At 38.7% G+C, this 22,731-nt stretch overlaps 2 protein-coding genes across 4 annotated transcripts in view; both read left to right on the forward strand.

Annotated features, from left to right (window-relative positions):
- The first annotated feature begins 1,631 nt into the window (after positions 1 to 1,631).
- Positions 1,632 to 18,896, forward strand: LOC132125035 (E3 ubiquitin-protein ligase RFWD3-like). Of its 3 annotated transcripts, none has more exons than XM_059536249.1 (13): positions 1,632 to 1,788; positions 3,561 to 3,746; positions 3,888 to 4,108; positions 4,296 to 4,348; positions 4,529 to 4,741; positions 5,856 to 5,947; positions 6,027 to 6,141; positions 10,140 to 10,344; positions 10,430 to 10,580; positions 11,444 to 11,620; positions 11,943 to 12,157; positions 18,167 to 18,384; positions 18,461 to 18,896. In XM_059536249.1, the coding sequence occupies exons 2-13, from the start codon at positions 3,574 to 3,576 to the stop codon at positions 18,602 to 18,604; spliced, it is 1,977 nt and encodes a 658-aa protein (XP_059392232.1). In that variant the 5' UTR covers positions 1,632 to 1,788; positions 3,561 to 3,573; the 3' UTR covers positions 18,605 to 18,896. The 3 variants fall into 3 exon arrangements, with proteins under 3 accessions (XP_059392232.1, XP_059392230.1, XP_059392231.1); XM_059536247.1 differs by having other exon boundaries at positions 1,704 to 1,913; positions 3,574 to 3,746; XM_059536248.1 differs by having other exon boundaries at positions 1,704 to 1,898.
- Positions 18,897 to 20,697: 1,801 nt separating this feature from the next.
- The window catches only part of LOC132124539 (Golgi apparatus protein 1-like), a 28,229-nt gene continuing 26,195 nt past the window's right edge, over positions 20,698 to 22,731 (forward strand). The window contains exon 1 of the mRNA XM_059535596.1: positions 20,698 to 20,981. Within this exon, the coding sequence (XP_059391579.1) occupies positions 20,703 to 20,981 (279 nt within the window). The 5' untranslated portion in view covers positions 20,698 to 20,702. The remainder of the gene's footprint in view (positions 20,982 to 22,731) is intronic.

The raw sequence follows: 22,731 nt of genomic DNA on the forward strand, positions 1-22,731 counted from the left end.
AAAGTAGCTGTGCATTTTTAGAGTTCTTAAAAGCATGAAATGGATTTGGGATTTGTTGTTGTAGTGCCATCAACAGGGACCATAGAGTGGGTCAATAATTAATGGTGGACATGAGTTAAAAGGACCTTTCCATCCTTTCTGCACATCATTCAAAAAACTGCATCTTTATAGCAGAAATAAAATCGCAACGCCATCTGCTGACTAACACTTAGTTTGTGTCTGAGAATGAGAGTTATCTGTGATCTTAATCCTGTGTGAATGGCTATGTCTTTGATTAATAAAGTAAAAATTCCCCTGCAAATGACATACCATTTTTAACTGAACACAAATAAAACAAATTGGTCCCCAGATCATTTTAATCCAATGTGAATAGGGCTTTAATTTCGTTTAAAACTGTAAGAAAGTGTGAGAAATAAAGTCCCAATTGTGAGAAATATAGTTAAATATAGGATCAAAATGACAAGAAATAAAGTCATAATTATAATTAAAAGATTTCAAAATACTATTGTAAGATTCAAAATTGCTGTTGTTTATTTACTGTACATTTTTGAATTAAGTATTTTAAATCTAACAGTGTTTTAAAACCTGTAAATTGTAAAGCCTATTGTCTAAATATTACATAACTGAAGCATGTAGTAACCCTTAACAACTGTTACTTATATCAACGTTCTTTGACCATGAAGTATATATATATATATATAAGTATAACAGTGGATAGAAGATGTTGGACCAGATAGAGTGATTATATGATCAGACTCAATGTCAGCGCTAAACAGTTTGGTTTCATATAAATCCATTAGAGAAGACATTTTAAATGATATATATGACATTAAAATCTCTAAATCATATGAGGACAGATGTCAAATTGTGTTGGGTACCGGCTCACACAAGAATCAATGGAAATGAAATAGCAGATAAGTTTGCAAAAAAGGCAACCAAAAAAAAAAAAAAAAAAAGAGGCGAAATTAAATCAATTATTAAATCAATCAGTTAAAGAAGTAACTAATTTTGGAAGCTGTAGGACAGATGAATTTGGACACACAGGACTAAATGCATCACTATACAGAATAGGTCAACATATCACAGATAAATGTACTTTTTGTGGGGTAATAGAAACCGTTGAACATGTTATATTAAAATGTGGGAAATATAATATAGAGAGAATAAAAATGATAAAGAACTTTAAAGGTAATCATAAAAAAAAGAAGATAAATTGGATATTAGGGAAAGGGTTAAAAGAAGGTATTAATCAAAGAATAGAAATGGAAAATATAGCAGAAACAGGATTAAATAAGCAAATTTGATAGTTAAATAAAGCAAAGGAATAGGGGAACACACCAGCGGGGTTTTTTTTTTTTTTTTTTTTTTGGCATGGGAGTTTAACACGCAGCAGCCAGAAATACAGCTTGGGTGAAATAAAATTAACAACAAAATAAATAAATAAATGAATAAATGAATGAATGAATGAATGAATGAATAAATAAATAAATAAATAAATAAATAAATAAATAAATAAATAAATAAATAAATAAATAAATAAATAAATAAATAAAATCTGAATAGAGGCAAGCCTATCATCCATGTATGAATAGGAACAGTTGGTGGCGGTGTGTGTCTATGGTGCAGAATTCGCCAAAAATATCCAAAGAAGAAGAAGAAGAAGAACGAATCGGAGACGTTCACAAGCTGTTGTCCAATCAAAGAGCGAAACGAGCAGAGTGGGCGGAGCTTCACGTTGGCGGTTGTGTTTGCAGCAGCAGTAGACTCTGCTCAAATTCGATCTCAAATGTAACGATTTTTTTAATTATTATTATTTTTTTAAGAATTTAAATCGCAACAAAATGTAGTTTTTGATGACCTACGAAGAAATTCAGCAAGCAAACCAGTCGCTCTGCTTGGTAAATATTGTCAGTGTTATGCATGTTGTTGTTGTGCTGTAATTAGCAACATGTTTATGGTTTGGTTTTATTGTGCGTGTGGTTATTTTGTTAGCGAAATCTATAAAACTTGTTTATTAAATAACTAGTCAAAGTTTACTTTAAGATTTTAAGATGTTTATGTAGTGTGATTTAATGTTTAAGACTAAAACAAGCGATCTATCAGGACGTGTCGCAAACTATGTAGTTCGCATACTCTCCGTACTTAGATGATCACTGCGTCCTAAAGCTGGGAAATAGTATGTATTAGAGACCCGGATGGATAAATCTGTTGTCTTTTATTTTACGAAACTTACAAAGTTTTAATTTTAAAACATGGTTTAAATGTTACACCCACAGAACACTTCGACAAATGGGCCACAAAAAGTTTTTTTTTTTTTTTTTTTTTTGGTGCTACAAATTGACATGCCACATAGAAAGGAAATATATGTAATGTATTGCACAACTGTATGACTATATTTGGTTTGTAAAGATGCCTGTGAATTAGGGCTGCATGATTAATTGAATGCGATTGTTATGTGCATTTTGTTAGTAAAGTTGGTTCTGTAATCAGCACTAAATCATCATCACATGCTTTCAGATTGAGCAGTATTTACGACAAAGAGCTGTAGTTCACTGACATGTTACGCAAAAAAATGCAGACGATTTTATTGCATGGTTATGAAATCGCTTGCGATAATAATAGCTGTTTGCGTAGCTTCTCAGTGAACTATGGCTCTGTTTAGTAAATACTGCTCCAACTGAGAGCATGTGAAAATACCACGTTTAATAACAAATTTACTTCATAACGTAAGTGTTTAAAATAAATCGCACAGAATAAGGCACGCAATGTATTTCATAGTATTCTACATGGTGATAACGGCACTGCATTATAAAAATACTTTATTTGAATATAAAATTATAATAATAAGAACTCTGATAAACAAAATATTGTCGTAGTCGTGTGTTTATTAGTCACGTTGAATCAATGAAAGTACTTAAATCTTCTGTTTATTCAGATGCCTCTGGCCTTCGGATGGAGATTTACTGCTGAAAGATACGCATGAAAATCGCAGCTTCTGTCAAATCAATCAAATCGATTAAATTTCTATTAATCGTGCAGCCCTACTGTTTATTTTACCAGATAGCCTACTAGAGATGCATTAAAAGGTTATCTGAATTCAGGATGACGTAAAAATGAGGCTGATCGAAGTGTGTCAGACCAGTGTTATTTTAGAGTCAATGATATCCTGTTTCATGCAATATCGCGTTCATTATTGGTGATGTATCACCTGAGACTATGAACACGATATTGCGTGGCTTGTTAGTGTGCTACGGCTCTTTGTAGTAAATGCCGCTCCATCTGAATGTACTTGATCGAGATTTACTACTAATCACAGAACCGGCTTTACTGTTTGGTAACCAAACAGTTAATGGTAGCCATTGACTTTCGATAGTATCTTTTTTATATACTATAGGAGTCAATGGCTGGTGTCAGCTCAGACAGGTTTGTAACAACTTGATGGCGAATAAATCATGACAGAAATTTTCATTTTTGGGTGAACTATCCCTTTAATCTTAGTTTTGGTTAACAATATCAACCGTGTTTCAGTCCTTAATTCTTTCCTGTTGTGTCTCCTACAGAACTCATTTGAAGATGGAGAATATGGAGATGGAAGTGGCTCCAGCATCCAGCGAGGCCGGTGTGATCGTAGTCTCTGAATCTGAAAGCAACACGGAGGAAGAGGATGTTCCCTTACAGGATCAAGGCCCATCGGAGCGACCCAGACTTTCAGCCCGTCGGGCGATCCGGAGGAGACATATAACTGGGTAAGAGAACGGGTTAATGCTCATCAAATATAACTTGTTCATAATTTGTCCAAGTTAAAAGGGAATGCAAAGGGTTCACTTACTTTTTCCTGCAATGACAGTATGGAGTGGCTTTATGACTCGATCTTCCTGTTTTCCCAGGACACATTCGCAGGTCTCCTCACGTGGCGAGAGGATGCGCAGACTCCGGGAGTTCATCGCAGAGAATCTGGTGGAGCGGCTGAGCAGCTCCCAGGACACACAGCGCTCCGCTCCTCACACAGATCCACCAGCGCTGGATCCTGATCACAGCTCCAGCCGCACCGCTCCTGCTCCTACTGCTGCTGCGAATGTGACCACGTCTGATGAGTCCAGCGCTACAGGTCCACTGCCATTTCATTTCTCGTTTCAGAACAATTTGAGCTCAGATGTATATTTTCCCAGCTATCTTTAAAACTATTAAATTTTTAAGCTCTTTATAACAGTCTACTACTAGAATTGCATCTGAAATTGAGTGTTGGCGAACTACTTTGCATATGAAATGAAGCCATATGTTTTTGTATATTTCAGGGTCCAGTGTTTCTGAAGGGACGAGAGCATCTGCTCAACTACAAGAGACTGAGGTGACTGATCGTTTCATATTGAACTGTTGTGCTTTTATAACACATGATCTAAACTATGGTCCTCTATCAGAGCAGCATAATATCTTGTTTCAGTTGGGAATGTGTCACATCATTGTATTGTTAATTGTGGATTGTGAATGGCAGCTGTCTTTGTCTTGATTGAGACTTGTCTCTTCCCAGCTGGTCTCTGAGTCACAGGATCCTGTCACAGCTGCTGCGAGTCCCGCTGTAAAGACTGAAGCAGATGATGCTGATGGAGAGACCTGCTCCATCTGTTTCGAGCCCTGGACCACGGCAGGGGACCACCGCCTGGCCGCTCTCCGCTGCGGTCACCTCTTCGGCTTCATCTGTATCTCCCGCTGGCTGACGGGTGGAGGAAATAAATGTCCACAGGTGGGTTTCACAGTTTCAGTGAATGAACATTTGCTAGTTAAAGTTTTTATTAATATTATTATTATTATTTTTGTTTTACTTCTGTAAATAGTTGTCTGATGGGTGGATCACAATTCATATGTGCAGATATATCATCCTGGTTTAATTTTAAATAATTACAATTATGTAAGATATTTTTTATAGTTCTGTCAAACGATTAATCGCATCCAAAATAAACATTTTTGTTTGCATAATATATGTGTGTGTGCTGTGTATATTTATATACAAATACACACGCATAATATATATATATATATATATATATATATATATATATATATAAAAGATTTATGTGTATATATTTATATTATTATTTATATTATATATATATATATATATATATATATATATATATATATATATATATATATATATATATATATATATATATATAAACATTTAATAAATAAACAACATATTTGTCTTAAATTTATACATCCATGTACTTGTTTTTATATATACTTAATAAATCTACACAGTGCACACGCATGTGTTGCGTAAACAAGAACTTTTATTTTGGATGTGATTAATTGTGATTGATCATTTAAGTATTTACATTACTGGCTACAAAAATTCACCAATGGAAAATAAATGATCCTTTTTGAATTTACAAAAAAAAATATATAAAACAAAACATACATTTTAAGAAATATTTAAAATGTATATTTTTGGCTGTAAAAATTCACAGATGCTGTTACATTATCCTGTTTTATTAAAAAACTAAGAAAAGAAAAAACAGGCCAAAAAGAAAAGAATGGAAAGAAATATAATTTCAACCAATATTTTAAAATTATTATATATTTTCACTCGCATGAGTGGCTGTATAAATGCATTTTAATTATATATATATATATTTTTTTTTGTTGTTGTTTTAATGTTAATAGAAATGTTTAACAACATTCATAATGTTTAACATAATTTTAAAGTAATTTTAAACATTCATCTGAGAAGTGCAATTTATCAAATGTTGTATCATTATATTGTAGACGTGTAATACGCCTTAATTAAATGTACTTTAATGTATAAGAATATTGGTGATGTAATGTGTCCGTAAAAAGATTTTGTGTCTCCTCAGTGCAATAAACCAGCCAAACGTGGTCATATCATCTTTCTTTATGCACGGAAACTGAAAGCCCTGGACAACGCAGAGGAAGTGCGACTGAAGAGGTGCTCCAGTGAGCGTTTATTACTGTATGTATGTATTGTATCTCCAGAATATGCTAGAGCTGATGGTTTGATTGTGCAGTCGTTTAGAGCTGGAGCAGGGCTCACGGAGGATGGAGCAGCTGGAGGTGGCTCAGTGTCGTCAGCAGATGCAGCTCATGGCCGACGAGAATGTGCGGCTGCGCAAAGAGCTCGAGGTGTGTGTGTGTGTGTGTGTGTGTCTTCTCAGGAGAAACTCTCTTCATATCTCAAGTGTCTTGACTCTAGTTAACTGGAACAGGGCTTTTCAAGCATTTTGATGCCAAGGACCCCCAAATGTTTTTGTAAGAGACTCTTTTTCTTAAATATAAAGGCAATGTTATATTTTAACCTATTAATATAAATTATACCGATAAGAAGCATGTTGTTATAAAGACACCGTAATGTTTGCAACATTGAATTGGCTTCTGTATTGTTGTAGTTCAAAAAAAAGATCTTAAAATTGTATTAAGTTAGGCCATCCTTAAAAATATTCTTGTTTGCCGTAACCCGACCGACCCTGTCAATTTAGGAGCGACTCAATTTTTTATTTATTTTTTGCTTTTAGTCCGACTGACTTGCCGATTGTAAATTTGCGTTAAGACCGACCAATAATTTTTTTACTCCTCAAACAACTAACACAAAAGTAATAAAATAATATTAATTATATTTAAGTATTGTAAATATATACATTTCCTAGGCCTACATACAAACGAAGGCTATCTTCCTTAATAAAACAAAAAGCCGTGACGTCATCTATGTTTACACTATTGGCTAACGGATGTCACACTGTGGCCTGTGCGTTTGCTTCGTCTCACTCACTGTCAGAGTCAACGGTTCGCGCTTGGTAATGATGGCTGAGGCTGCACTAAACAAAATGTTCGCGGTCACTGTTCAAAGTCATACGGGTTCGGGATCTGTGCCCAGATCTTTGCCCATCCTTTCTCCCGTCTAGTCTAAAACCGTGTCCGTGTCGACGTCACTTTATGTTCGAAAAATCTATTGCACGAATCGATTGGACCAACCAACACAAGTTTCGAAAACGAAAATAGGAAATTGATTTTAACAACCTTCTCTCGGAGAGCGTTCAGGTTTGTTTGTTTTTGAACAGGCGTCACACAGCAACTGCAGCTTCGGACACACACGTATAACAGCAAATAATACTTCTGCACAATGTTTCTCTTTTTACAACAGAAATGTGAATTCTACCGGTATTCAGACAGTCTCATGCATACAGATACAGTTTCGGGCTTGAATCGCCTAGGGCTGTCAAAATAGCTGAAAAACTAAATTAGAATTTTTTACTTAAATATGATCAAAATTCTAATTGTATTTGAATTTAAATGCATAATTTCAGTTAGGGTGAAGAAAAGCTTTTTGCTTCTCTTCTGAGGCTCAAGATAGCGCATCGAGCAAAATATTACTGCATGTTTATTCAAAGCATTAGAATACATGACTGTGAAAAAAACATATTTAAAATAATGTTTATGAACCAATTATTATTAATTAAGTTGCTTAAAGAACTATAAACAAAACAGCGTCATGTATGCATGCATTGTTAAATAAATAAAGGGCACAGAACCAGTCACACAGAATACATTTTTTCATTTAAAAACATGAGATGCAGTGGGATGGGGAACAAAAACCCAACATAAAGTCTCAAGATATTTTTAGAAAATTAAATTAATACATTAATTTTACATATCTTTCTAAACATGCGGCTCTCTTGTGCTAGATGCGAGTGGAATGGTGTCCCTCTAGAAAATGCTCGAAATATGCGTTCTGTGTGAACGGCTTGGTTTCAGTTTTGATGCCACATACATCGTCATCGCATCTCGTGCGCCACTGATAAAGATCAAGTATATTTCGGCTGTCCGCGCACTGTCTGCATTATGTCCTTTTCATCATCCGCATTTTTTGAGACCGCAGACTGTGCGAGTACACGAGGTGAAAGATGAGACGGCAGATACTGCGTGTCGAGTAGACACGGCTGTGCGCGCGGCGAGATGGACTGGAACACGGACTGTGAAGTACCGGGGCTCATAAGGCAGCTTCCTTAATGCACACCTAAAATTCTAATGCAACGTTTCTGCATTCGAATGTAGATTTTTATTTTAAATTCGACGAATATTCGAAATTAGATTTTTTTTTTTTGACAGCCCTAGAATCGTTTATGCGATTTTTTTGTTGTTGTTGAAATTTAATCGTAAACACAGCCATGTTGAAGCCTGCAGTAAATGTTTTGCATTATGGCAGTCCACTCTGCTTATTGTTTTTCGAAAATGTTGCGCTCCTGTTTGTCATTGTGCACGTAACTTCACGCCAATAAATCATCAGAAATATTGTTCTTTACATTCCTCCTGCCTGTTGTCCATGGATTTACCTATATTTGGTGTTATTTGCCATATAAAACTTTAGACATGCAAAATCAATTTTACAACCGATTCAATGAACACTTGTCACTCAAATCAAACAGGATTTTTTTCACAAAAGTGACAACCCAAGAAAGCAAAGTAAACGTTCTCTCATTTGTAGGTTGCATTGATACGTAGCGGTGGATGCAAGTAAAACAGTATAACAGTACCTCTTTTTTTTTTTCTTCTCACCTGAAATTCATGCAATAAACATGTTTTTAACAAAGATTTAAATTTGTTTTTGGTCTATATAGCCTGCATCAAAATGAGGTTTGCAATGATGCGCACAAAGGCATGGGTTGAAGACCCAGTCAGGGACGTCACGATATGCTAATTTGTTTAAATTCATACCTACGCCATCACCATCACCAAAATTTTCCTTTTTTTTTTTTTACATTGAAACTTGAAAAAATAAATATAGACCGACCTACCGACCCTTTTTTTTAATAACTGTTACTGCAAACCAAAATTGGGAATGGCCTTAAACAGGATGGCCTTATGCTGAAGTTTTCCTACTATTTGTAAGAGAAATGTTGTATATCATATAAGTTTACAGAAAATAAGAATCACCAAAATTGTTTTTGAGAGAAAGAAAAAAGAAAAACAGCCCAAAGTGTTATGTTCCCGTTTAAAGATGCAAATTTAAGTTAAGCGCAAAACTGGAATAACGCATAAAACATTTGCGAATAAAGCACTTTTTCCATCCAGTGAGTCAACGAGAACAAAATCGTCACTTTCTGATACTGACTAGCCCTAAATATCAGTAAGAAAAGTAGTAGACTGAGTATAGGCATTTCTATTTATGATAAATTACGAAACACAATAAATGCGGTCATTGCTTTCGGAGGATGTTGTGCAACGAGATCGTTCCGCTGGTAAGTCAAATTATCCCGTCCCATCGTGCAAAGCCACATGACTTTTTTGATGCGCATGGAGGAATTAATTTGGTAAATGTGTTTCCTTCGGTATGTGTTAATGCACTTTTTTTACTGTATAAAAACTTTATCCTTCTGTGTTTCCATTCAGGTTTTTTTTTGTATTGCACGAAGTGCAAAATGCAAAATGCACGAAGAAATAATTGTTGGATGGAAACCTAGCTAGTGTATACACGAGTTTTACTATTACTTTCAGAAATAATGTAAATAAGTGTCAAATAAAACGTAATCAAAGTAAACGTAAATACAAATATAAACGTGTTGTAGTTCCTTTCATTCTACAGCAAACTCTTTCAATTTAATGGTATTCAGAATAGGAATAAAAAACATAAGTGTAAAACCAACATGAACTGAAGTTACAGTTTCTCACAAGTTGGCTTTTCTTCACCAAAATTCAATGCTTTATGCTTGTTTTACATGCTTGACATGAATTGCTTAACATAATTTTGATTTATAAGTCTCAGCATGATTCAGATATAAAAAAATAGCTTGCTGTATTCCAGGAAATACAGTTTTTTTCATACTCAACCTCATAAATTTGAGGTTGCAGTAGAATAATTATTGTTTAATTAATAAATATTGACCAGTCTTTGGAAGGCAGTATGAACAAATGGCTTCTAGAGAGAGAGAAGGAAAACATGCATTGCAGTGAAAGCCAAGGGGGTCCAAAAACCCAATTATGAAAACCCATAGCTAGAAAGAGTGGAGTAGCCGATTTAATTTAGTTTAATTTAATGTCAACGGATGAGAGCCACATCTGAGCTTCATGATCATGTGTCTAGAGGAAGTGAAGCATCTTTGCGGCTGTACTCTGTGTTTGCTCTGCAGGAGTTGAGGAGGTGGAGAGCTCAGGCGGCGTTCGGCTCCTCTCAGGGAGCGTCCCAGAGGCAGGACTCGTCCAGCGGGGGACACTACGTCTTCTCTAAGGCTGTGCTGGTGTCTCAGACGGGGGGCAGTAGGGTTCTGTCCTATTGTGAGCCTCTCGGCTGTCTGCTGGCGTCTCAGCCTTCTCCACAAGCAACCTTGGTGCCAGGTAGCAATTTGAGCTCTTCCACATTGATGTTTTTCCCTTTCTTTTGTTTATATAAGCATTGATTGATCGATCGTTGCTGTCTCAGGCTTCGGTGTGAAGAAGATCAGCACTGCGACCCTCAAACCGAGTCAGTATGTTCCCATCCACTCCAAACAGATCCGAGGTCTGTCCTTCAGCCGACACCAGGACAGTCTTCTTCTGTCCGCGGCCCTCGACAGCACACTCAAACTCACCAGGTGAGAGACCAGAGCTGTCCTGATGGGTAATCATTGAGTGTGCGGATCAACTGACACCTACTGTAATAAAACGACATATAAAACACAAGGCTGGGAATCATTTGAAACACTGACTGATAATATCATTTATGCTGATTAATCTGCACCAACTTTTAGATGCATAAGTCGTTTTTGGGTTCTGTTCTTACAAAATACACTTCATGTAGTTATGTTCAAAGGATCATAAGAGCTAAGATAAAATATATAAATAAAATCAAACTAAAATCTATGTATCTATAAATCTGGGCTGGACAAGTTAACATCGCATTAACTTGATTAATGGCGACAATTACTTTAACGTGCATTAACGCAATTTTTTTATTATAAAAAGTCTGTTGCTCACTGGCTCTGAATACACATGCAGACAAATCATGGGTCACAGGAGGGGATGCTCATATATATATATGTAATATGTATATAATGTTTTACATTTTAATAATTTGGCCAGGTTTTCAAAAATATATATTAATGCAGTAAATTAAACAAGGAAACTGATTCGAGCCAGTAACTTGTCTTTTTGAACAATTTATTAAAAACCAGAATCGGACAAGACTAGTCAATAGTTATTTTATTCACTAAAAGAATCTGTTCGTAAGAATCACTGAATCAGACTACACTGGTCATGCTGTAGGTTTGTTCTTGCATGCAGCATGTCTGGATTATTTTGTTTTATCCTTTTTGGATTACTTTTAATAGACGATGAGATATGATTATTCTGTCTGGGTGTGATTTCACTACTCAGAAACTCATAATAATGATGTCTCGTGCATGTAATGAGATTGCCTCTTGTGAGTTGCTCGATCATGTTGATGTTTTGTTCGCAGCCTGATGACGAACACGGTGGTTCAGGCCTACAACACGGGCAGACCTGTGTGGAGCTGCTGCTGGTGCCATGATAACAACAACTACATTTACGCCGGTCTCTCCAGCGGCTCTGTGCTGGTGTACGACACGCGGGACACTAGCACTCACGTTCAGGAGCTGGCCCCGCTGCGCTCCAGGTCACTCTCAACTGGCCTGGCTTCGGCCAAACTGTAGCATGCTGTAAATGAAGAGTTTGTTTGCAAAAACGGCTAACTCCATTTTGATTTATTTTCAGAAATCATGTTTTTTATATTGTGCATTCCAAGAAATCGGCTTGAAAGTGGACAACACCAGCTTTTTGACAAAATGTGTTTAGGGTTCAGATCACACTATATGTGAAGAATATAATGGCTTTTATCGGTTATTGCAAATGAACTCTCTGTGTATTACTCAATTGTGTCCTGTACAAACTGTGGAGAAGCTGTTTGTTGCTAATATTGTCCCTGTTGTTTACTGTAGCTGTCCAGTGGTGTCTCTGTCCTACATCCCGCGCGCCGCCTCCAGCATGTTCCCGTGTGGCGGCCTGATCGCAGGAACGCTGGAGGGCGGATGTTTCTGGGAGCATGTGGAGGGAACCACATACACGCCCCACATCCTTCCTCTGGAGTCCGGCAGCTGCACAGACATACAGGTGGAGCCGGACAGCAGACACTGCCTCGTCACGTACAGACCAGGTACATGTCCAGCCCACACACCAGCCCCTTCTCATACTTAACTACCAAAGTTATGTTTTTCGTCAAGCTAATATGATGGCTGTCAGTATAGAGTTATACTGTTCTGTTGGTTTTATTCAGTTTTAAAAAGAAACTGAGATATTATTAGCTTCTATTTATTTATTACATTCAAAACTCTAATTAGCAAAAAATCGCGAAAGCATCTATTGAATCTGGTAGTTTTCTCATTATTGTTATGATTATTAGGGGCCAAGCACTGAAGGGTCGCCATGAAACCACTTGTGGAAAAGTTATGAAATTTGTCTTACAGATAGAGGATAGTCTCAATAATAAGCACTGCAAATTTCGAGTCTCTTACTCAAACCCTCTAGCGCCACCAACAGCTCAGATTTGGATTTCCATTTATGCTAATAACTTTTGAACCGCCATACTATTTTTTTTTTTTTTTAACTCCTATACCATTGGTCTGGTTTTTGCGAAAATTGAACCAGATCATCTTCAGACTATGAGAGAAACTAAAATATTATGGAATTAAGGTCGATTACTTTTCTCGAATAATGCGCGAAAAAAAACTTATTTGGCAAAGAGCTCTAAAAATGGACATGAGGCTATATCTCTGCAATGCTTTAGTGTATTCAGAACAAATATGGTTTGTGTCATAACTCTGTTGTCAAAAGTACCGACTTCGGTACCAGTCAGCACTGTACTTTTAAAAACCGCTGATTGGCCAAAGTGTTCACAGATATGACTGTGATTGGCCACACTCAGGAGTAGGGCTGCACGATGTGTCGTTTAAGCATCGATATCGCGATGTACGAATCCATGATAGTCACATCGCAGGATGTGCGATGTAGGCTGTCGTAGTTGATCCGTTATTCATTAACTGTACGGGCCAGCTGCTCTCCGGCCCATGACGAATGTGATTTGCGGATTAATTGCACAGCTTAACCATAGAGTGAAAGTTTTGACAGGTCAAAACAGGTCAAAAAAGAGAGAGAGAGAGCGCGCGAGAGAGACAGAGAGAGAGAGAGAGCGACCCCGGCCGCACGCTCACCGTCTTCAAACAACACGAGCGCTGTCTTGCTCTCTCTCCCTCGCGCATATTAATCAATTGACACGATGGTGTCGATGTTTAAATCATTTAAAATGAGAATGTAAGTGTGCTCACCCCATTTTTGTTTGTAAGAAAATATTTGATTAGATTTCATATCGCAATATATATCACAGAAAAATAAAATATCGCAATGTCATTTTTTCCCAATATCGTGCAGCCCTACTCAGGAGTGTTTGAAAGCTGCTTCTATCAGCAGATCCCTAATGTATCTGCACATAGACAGATCTGCAGATCTCAGACACTCCCGTCTGCTTCTGTGTGAGTGCTCGGGGAAGAGTGTGAAGAGATGACCATTATAGCCAATCACAGTGATGTCTGTTGAGCACGCGCGTGAACACTATAGACAGTCAGCCGAGTTTAAGAATACGTTCAACAGCACTCAGTGTTAGCGGGAAATTGACGTTTTTAAAAATGCAGTACTGAAGTCTGTACTTTTGACAACACTAGTTATGACAGCCATGACCTGAGGTTTCTCATGTAGTTTCAGCACAGCACCACCTAGTGGTTAGGAGATGTAAAAAAAAAAACACTATTCTCCCTAATAACTTCTGAAGAGTTTGGCCAAAAATCACAAGACCGGTCCCATAAGACTCTTGTTGAAAAGCATGAATAAATATTTAAACTAACACCCATGTAGCCATTTTGATATTATTAGCTTTAAGTGTATATCTGTTTTTTTAGTAATTTAATGTCAAATAATTTCTTTAAAAATACATAAAATATGATTTATACATGATGATGTAAATGTGGGAATTTTCGCCATTGACCCTAAAATCAACAAATTACAAAAAAAATCTAATTTTATTAAAATATATTGTCTAATATAATTTTGTTTAATCTCTAATGTCAAATTTCTGGTGAACTTTTTTTCTTTTCTCCAACATTCTTTTCTTGCCACCCTTTTTTTAATTGATTCTATGAATGAGCTTTATTGCCAGGTATGTTTACACATACGAGGAATTTGTTTTCGTGACAGAAGCTCCGCAGTACAACAGAATGACAGCGACAGAACATAAAACACATAATAAAAGAATATAAAAATACAAAAAATACAAATAAGTAGATAAGGAATGACAATATACAAATTGACAATTGTAGGCAGGTATATTACAAAAATGCAGTTATGTATGTACATGTATATTATGTGCAAAATTTAAGTGTATACTAAGTATGTGTGTTAGATAAATTAAGTGTATGTGTATATAAATATAAAGTGTAGTGTGTTCAGTGTGTATCAGCTGTTCATAAGATGGATTGCCTGAGGGAAGAAACTATTCCTGTGTCTGGTCGTTCTGGCGCTCAGTGCTCTGTAGCGTCGACCAGATGGCAACAGTTCAAAGAGGGAGTGTGCTGGATGTGAGGGGTCCAGAGTGATTTTAACAGCCCTTTTGCTCACTCTGGATAAGTACAGTTCTTGAATAGATGGGAGAGTTGAACCGATGATTCGCTCAGCAGTCCGGACTACCCTCTGAAGTCTTCTGAGGTCCGATTAAGAAGCTGAGCTGAACCAGACAGTTACTGAAGTGCAGAAGATGGATTCGATGATGGTGGAGTAGAACTGTTTCAGCAGATCCTGTGGCAGGTTAAACTTCCTCAGCTGGCGAAGGAAGTACAACCTCTGCTGGGCCTTTTTCACAATGGAGTCAATGTGAATGTCCCACTTCAGGTCCTGAGAGATAGTGGTGCCCAGGCACCTGAATGACTCCACTGCCGTCACAGTGCTGTTCATGATGGTGAGTGGGGGGAGGGCAGGGGGGTTTCTCCTGAAGTCCACAGTCATCTCCACTGTTTTGAGCGTGTCAAGCTCCAGGTTGTTGAGACTACACCAGACAGCCAGCTCTTTAACCTCCTGTCTGTAAGCAGACTCGTCACCGTCCTGAATGAGGCCGATGAGTGTGGTGTCATCTGCAAACTTCAGGAGCTTGACAGAGGGGTCCTTAGATGTGCAGTCATTAGTGTACAGGGAGAAGAGAAGTGGGGAGAGAACACAGCCCTGGGGAGCTCCGGTGCTGATTGTACGGGTGCTGGATGTGTATTTTCCCAGCCTCACTAGCTGCTGCCTGTCTGTCAGGAAGCTGTTGATCCACTGACAGACGGAGGTGGGCACGGAGAGCTGAGTTAGTTTGGGCAGGAGGAGGTTTGGCATGATCGTGTTAAAAGCCGAGCTGAAGTCCACAAACAGGATCCTCACATAGGTCCCCGGGCCGTCTAGGTGTTGCAGAACATAATGCAGTCCAATGTTTACTGCATCGTCCACAGACCTGTTTGCTCTGTAGGCAAACTGAAGAGGATCCAGCAAGGGTCCAGTGATGTCCTTCAGGTGGGCCAGCACCAGTTTTTCAAATGACTTCATGACTACGGATGTTAAAGCCACAGGCCTGTAGTCATTTAGTCCTGTAATTTTGGGTTTCTTTGGGATGGGGATGATGGTGGAGCATTTGAAGCATGAAGGGACTTCGCACAGCTCCAGCGATCTGTTGAAGATCTGTGTGAAGATGGGGGCCAGCTGGTCAGCACAGGATTTCAGACAGGCTGGTGTAACGCAATCTGGGCCTGGTGCTTATTTCCTTTTCTGCTTCCGGAAGACCTGGCGCACCGCATCCTCGCTGATCTGTATTGCAGGTGTGGGGGAGAGGGGGGATGCAGGAGGTGTGAATGGTGAGAGTGGTTGATTGGAGAGGTGTTCAGGGTGGGTTGCAGGAGCTGTTAATGGTGTGAACGGTTGTTTAAAGAGGCATTCAGGGTTGGTTGCAGGGGTTGTGAATGGTGAGAGCGGTTGATTGGAGAGGTGTTCAGGGTGGGTTGCAGGAGCTGTTAATGGTGTGAACGGTTGTTTAAAGAGGCATTCAGGGTTGGTTGCAGGAGTTGTGAATGGTGAGAGCAGTTGATTGGAGAGGTGATCAGGATGGGTTGCAGGAGCTGTTAATGGTGTGAACGGTTGTGTGGAGAGGCATTCAGGGTTGGTTGCAGGAGTTGTTATTGGTGTGAACGGTTGTGTGGAGAGGTGTTCAGGGCAGGTGATGGGTGTTCTTTCAAACCTGCAGTAAAACTCGTTCAGATCGTCTGCCAGTCGTTGATTTTCCACAGTGCTGGGGAGTGGTGTCTTGTAATTGGTGATCTTCTTTAGACTTTTCCACACTGATGCAGAGTCGTTCGAAGTGAACTGAGTCCTTATTTTTTCAGAATAATTCCTCTTTGCCACTCTGATCTCCTTTTCCAGTGTGTATTTAGCCTGTTTATACAAGACATTGTCCCCATTCCTGTAAGCATCTTCTTTGGCCTGACGGAGCTGTCTGAGTTTTGCAGTGAACCACGGTTTGTCATTGTTGTAATTTAGTTGAGTCTTGGTAGGAATACACATATCCTCACAGAAACTGATATATGATGTTACGGTCTCTGTGAGTTCGTCCAGATCGGTGGCAGCAGCTTCAAATATACTCCAATCAGTGAGGTCAAAACAAGATTGTAAATCCTGCTCTGCTTCATTAGTCCATCTTTTTACAGTCCTTAATACAGGTTTAGCTGATTTTAGTTTCTGCCTTTAGGTCGGTATAAGATGAACCAGAAGGTGATCAGAATGTCCCAAAGCTGCTCGTGGAACAGAGTGATATGCATCCTTTATTGAGGTGTAACAGTGATCCAATATATTACTGTCTCTGGTGGGACAGGTAACATGCTGTCTGTATTTTGGCAGTTCACGGGAGAGATTTGCTTTATTAAAGTCACCGAGAATGATTAAAACAGAGTCTGGGTGTTGTTGTTCTGTCTCTGTGATCTGCTCAGCGAGTTTCTGTAAAGCCAGGCTTACTTGCGCTTGCGGAGGGATGTAAACACTCACCAGAATGAGCGAGTGAAACTCCCGCGGCGAATAGAACGGCTTGCAGTTGATAAACTGCATTTCTAGATCTGGACAGCACATCTTCTTTAACACAATTACATCTGTACACCACCGTTCATTGATGTAAAAGCATGTCCCGCCGCCGCGCGATTTCCCTGTTGATTCTGCGTCGCGATCCGCTATAAACAGCTGAAAGTCCGGCAGATGGAGCGCGCTGTCCGGTATGGCGTCATTCAGCCAGGTTTCCGTGAAACACAGAGCAGCAGAGTGTGTGAAATCCTTATTTGTCCGAGAAAGCAGAAGCAGTTCGTCCGTTTTGTTGGGTAGAGAGCGGAGATTTGCCAGATGGATGCTAGGCAACGGTGTTCGAAATCTGCGTTTCCTGAGTCTGACGAGCGCGCCAGCTCGCTTTCCCCGTCTGCGCGTCCTGAAGCGCTTGATCAGCGCCGCTGCTCCTCCGATAACAATATTCAATAAAATGTCTGAATAATTGAAATCCGGAAAAACATCTTGTGGTGCGTTCTGCCGAATGTTCAGCAGTTCATCCCTGGTGAAACTGATTGCAGGAATATAACTAAAGACAGGACAAACTAACAAAGACAAAAACATATGCAGAGCACGTCACGGAGGCAGCCATCCTGTACCGGCGCCAAGTCACAACTCATCTCACTAACTGTTGCCTATCTGTCAGAAAGCTGGTGATCCACTGACAGATAGAGCTAGGAACAGAGAGCTGGGTCAGTTTGGTCTGGAGGGTTGTTGGGATGATGGTGTTGAAAATATTGGAATGTTCGCTACAATTCAGAATCACAGATGTGTCGCTACTGCCATTTCATTGTGACTTTAACTAGATATTTACAAATAAAACCGTAATAACGGCCTAACGCAGTCATACAATCACTAATTTCAGTTGTTTACATTACAAAAAATAACTAATATTGTTCCAGTGTGAAAACAGTGATTTATATAATACACATTTCTATTTTAATTGAAGGTTACTGTATTTGATTGTCTTTTGATTTCTTGCGTCTCCTCGTGTCTGTGTTGTGTGGTCCAGGTCGCTCAAACCCGTCACTGCGTTGTGTGTTAATGGAGCTCAGCCGGACGCCTCAGACAGACATCAGCCAGACGCCCGTGTGCTCCTGCTCTCCTGTCCAGACCTTCACCGCTGGATCCTCCTGCAAGCTTCTCACCAAGAACGCCGTGTTCAAGAGTCCGGCCGGAGACAGAGCCACGCTCGTGTGTGCTGGAGACGAGGCCACCAACTCCACCATGGTGAGAAGCGCTCCTCATCCAGTCCAGCCTGTGCTCGTGTCTCTCATTCACTCTCTCGTCTATGATTTCTCTGCAGGTCTGGGACGCCGGCACTGGTGCTCTGCTTCAGAAGATGCCTGCAGATCTTCCCGTGCTGGACATCTGTCCGTTTGGGGTCAACCAGAGCAGTTTCCTGGCCTCTCTGACCGAGAAGATGCTCAAGGTTTATAAATGGGAGTGAGACTGAGAGGAACATTCGAACTGAAATCTGAAGAAGCCTTTTTCATAACCAAATGTTGCTCGACGGGGACGCCGGGGGACATTGCTGTCCTTTTACTTTGTGCTTTGTTTCTCTGTTTTTTTTTTGTTTGTTTGAAATCTAAATCCTTTTTTTATTTTCTGTTCGTTATAAAGTGTTTTCTGTTTCTGACCTTAAAATCAGGGCTTTATTAATGTCTTAGTTGTGCGTGATCAGTGTTCACTGGTTTCTTTGTATATATGTAAGTGTTTTAATAAAACAATAATTGCCTACATTGACAGTTTGTGAGAACCTTAAAAATATCTCTATAGGAGTGGCACGATTAAATCAATAGGAAAAATACTAAGATATATTTATAAGTCAATAAAGCAGATATATTGTCTTAACAGGGATTTGAGTCAAAATCAAGTTATTTCTTGGGTGTCATAAATGTAAGAAATGTTCCTCTGCAGTGCTCCAGCAGAAACGGGGTTATGTGCAAAATTTGGCCCATGACTATTATGTTACTGGTAATTAAAATAGAGATTTTTTTTTTTACTACGAATATAACCGGTCACCACAAGTGAATAGTGCCAGATTTCACCATACCTACCCCTTTCCATCATTAATCATAGTATATTAAAATAATTGTTTTGTATTGCAAGTTTCCTTAAATATATGTAAATTATCTTATTACTAATTTACGTATATTTCAGAAATCAACATTATGAAGCCAAAACAACATTATTTTAGTTTGTTGACTCATAGTTAAAGGGTTTTACAATGATATTTTCTGTGTGTGTGTCTATATATATATATATATTTATACATTATCATTCCATAAATATGAAAATATTGTGAATCACCATATTTTAAGAATAGCGTGCTATATAAATCAAGTACATGTTCTGCATATGCATATATGCCCCTTTTGCAAGGTATGTGTTGTAATTGAAATCTACGGTCTGACGTAAATGGATAAAACATTACAACATGCATAAGTCTGGAGTTGTGTCATGTAAATAAAATGTTTACTGTTCGTTAACAAGCTAATAATAGTTTTGTGCAGAATATAAATGTGCCTCTTCATCCAGAGGGCGCATCTCTCTTGAGCCCAAAGCTCGAGACATATTCTCTTATTTTTTCTACCAGACAAAAAATGGTTTGACATCAAATGTAATTCAAACACAAAACAAAATCTCTATTAATATAAATATGCTATCCTGTAATCATAATCGTGATTGGTGCATCCAGGTCTTGGAAAAAGTTGGGAAAAGTTACAGGAACCAGGTTTTTGAGATTTGAGTTTTTCCTGAATAAAGATACTGATCAAATTAAAATGGTTTTGCCAGATCCAGCTATTAAAAGCGTATTTTGACTTGTTTTTCCACTAAATTGAACACTTTAGAAAGTTAATAAAGGAGGAAGTTGCGGTTAAGGGTCAGCGATAACTTTACTTTATCTAATTTCCAAAAAAATTGGAATAATCTCGGTTTATTTTGTTTATTAACAGGTTTTTGTTTATGTTAACAGCAACATCTGGCAACAGAAGGCGGATTCGAATTAACGATCATGTTAAAATATTTATGACACACACTGTCTTCGTCTGAGGAGCTGATTGTAATACATTGCCTTTTGTACAGTAGTCTCGACTATCCGAAAATAACACGTTTGGTGGGCTATATGTATGGTTGGATGAATACTTAACAACTGATAAAATTATCCACGCCATAAATAGTATTAACAAACTTTGATGCAATAAATAGGGTATGATTTAAAAATGAGCATCCCTCTAATTTCATTATTCATAATTCATCCCTCTAAAAACATCGAAATTTCTGTCTCTTTTCAAATGTTAGTGTATATAATTATATATTGTATTTATAGGGGTTATTATAGCACAATTCTATAATTGACCTCACTCATTTTCAAAGCCTGGCTACGGCCACGCCTACTACGGTTGGGGATTTAACGGTTCTCATGAATATTAAGGACCAACCAGCTCGGACTTTCAAGAAGAGACGCGATGTCATCGCATTTTAGTTAATATTCATGAGCGTGCTCCTGGCCGTAGTGGGATTCGTAAGTTCTCTCCGCGAAGATGGCGGCGTGTAGACGTATGCAGCAGTTGCTGCTGTTGATATTCATCTCCGGCTGGATGTCTTCCGCTCTCGGAGGCAAACTGGACGCTGGAAACGCCGCGGATAACCGTGAGAGAGGCAGAAACGCGGCGGGAGAGGGCAAGGCTGCGGCGCTGCGCAGCGGCGGCTGGAAGCTCGCGGAGGAGGCGGCCTGTCGGGAGGACGTGAGCCGGTTTTGCCCCAAACAATCCTGGAACAACAACCTGGCCGTGCTCGAGTGCCTGCAGGACCGACAAGACGTAAGAAACACGGCCCAGTCTGTATTCAACACATAGTCTGCGAGCGCGTGGCAATCAAAGAACTGACTAATCGAGTGTACATAACGGTAACTTACGTTAGTGTGTTATACTAACAGTGCGACATTCATAAGTTACAGATCATATAGATCCATAAGGTACAATCATGGGTGACGCGAGAAGGTATTTGTTAATATAATTAAAAACCAGACGCGGATTGACAAGAAAGGCCTCTGAATGTCAAACACAGAGGGGTGCAAGAACCGTTTATCACGATTAATAACAGTGCTTCCTGTTAAAGGCTGTGTGTCAATCCATTTTTTGCTGCCTAGTTATAGTTTACCAGAGTACGCCCAAATATGGTGTCTGAGTCAGCCCCTCTGTGACGTCACCTGCACTGTTCGCGCGATGACGTGATGTTATGAAAAATGCCGTCACCTATACTAGGGGCCGGAAATTACCTAATGCTAGCAAAAAAGATGAGCACAGTGGCTTCTGTTAAATTATGCAAAAATATACATGATTTTCTGTTTTGGAAATGAAAGTCTATGTATCGTAAATGTTTGCACTTTCCAAATAACGTTATATATATTTATTTTAATTTGACCTCGTAATATTTAATCAACTTAATAACTTAACCCCTAACGTTCATCTCACATTGCCATTTCTGTCGCATATAGGAAACATCAAACGGCAAACAAAACAAAAGCGTAACATGCGCGCTACTCTGTTTATCAGCTCGGACCCTGACGCAAACAAACTACTCTGAGCTCAGAACAGCTACTCAGGAACCAAAGTAGATTTCGTGACACTGTTACTGCACAGCGCTGCGAGATCCAGTGAGAAGCGTTTGAATCCGCCGCAGAACGAATAACGATTACTGCGAAATCTAGTGACTACTTAAGTATTCAAATTATGCACAGAAATCTCCGAAATCTAATAGACCGATCAAACAGCGCTGACGCAGAAAACCAGTAATGTTAACTATAGTAATAGTGTAATAATTTTATAAAAATGTCATATCTCTCTGAAATGAAAAGAATACGGCACATTGTAATCGCTGAGTTAAGTCAATTTATTAGCAAAGCACTTGTCAGTAATAGTTAAAATGGGGAAAATGTTCTGCTTGTGCTCCTAGTAAAAATATTTAGTCTGGAGCCATGTAGTTTCCTACAGTTTCTTTCCTCTTTTGAACACAAAATAAGATATTTTGAAGGATTTTGGCAAAACCAATCAGTTGACGGTAGCCATTGGTGTACATTATTTTTACCTTACTATGGAAGTCATTGGCTACCATCAACTGTCTGATTGCCGACATCCTTCAAAAAATCTTCTTTTGTGTTCAGCAGAGAAAAGCCCGTGCACAAACATGCAAACAGGCTTTTGAATAAATGAACGTTCAGTCATCAACTAGCGATTCATTGGTTGATATGTTGCATCATGCACTTCAGACAAAGCTAATTTTCATATCATTCTTGAGCAGAATTAAAATTTTCATGAATGGGTATATCTGTAAAATGTGCTTTTTTATATTCTTCACAGTATTTATTATTTTCTGTTAGGTTTTAGTCACATTCACCTCAAAAAATAACTATAAAAATACAAACAAAAAAGCATTGAAAGTGATTCCAGGGGCCCGTTTCAGAAAGGAGGTTAAGTGAAAACTCTGAGTATGTTAACCCTGAAATGAGGGAAACTCTAGGTTTTCTGTTTCGGAATGGGAGGTTTGTCAAACCTGAGAAAGCAGGGTAAG

The sequence above is a fragment of the Carassius carassius genome, chromosome 43 (genome assembly GCF_963082965.1).
Source record: "Carassius carassius chromosome 43, fCarCar2.1, whole genome shotgun sequence".
NCBI lineage: Eukaryota > Metazoa > Chordata > Actinopteri > Cypriniformes > Cyprinidae > Carassius > Carassius carassius.

Bases quoted from the DNA above. Each gene is read 5' to 3' on its own strand.
- LOC132125035 (XM_059536247.1), top strand. From the start codon at position 1,854: ATGACCTACGAAGAAATTCAGCAAGCAAACCAGTCGCTCTGCTTGGTA. The intron at 10,581-11,443 runs GTGAGAGACCAG...TTTTGTTCGCAG, and splicing joins AGCACACTCAAACTCACCAG to CCTGATGACGAACACGGTGG. The intron at 11,621-11,942 runs GTCACTCTCAAC...TGTTTACTGTAG, and splicing joins CTGGCCCCGCTGCGCTCCAG to CTGTCCAGTGGTGTCTCTGT.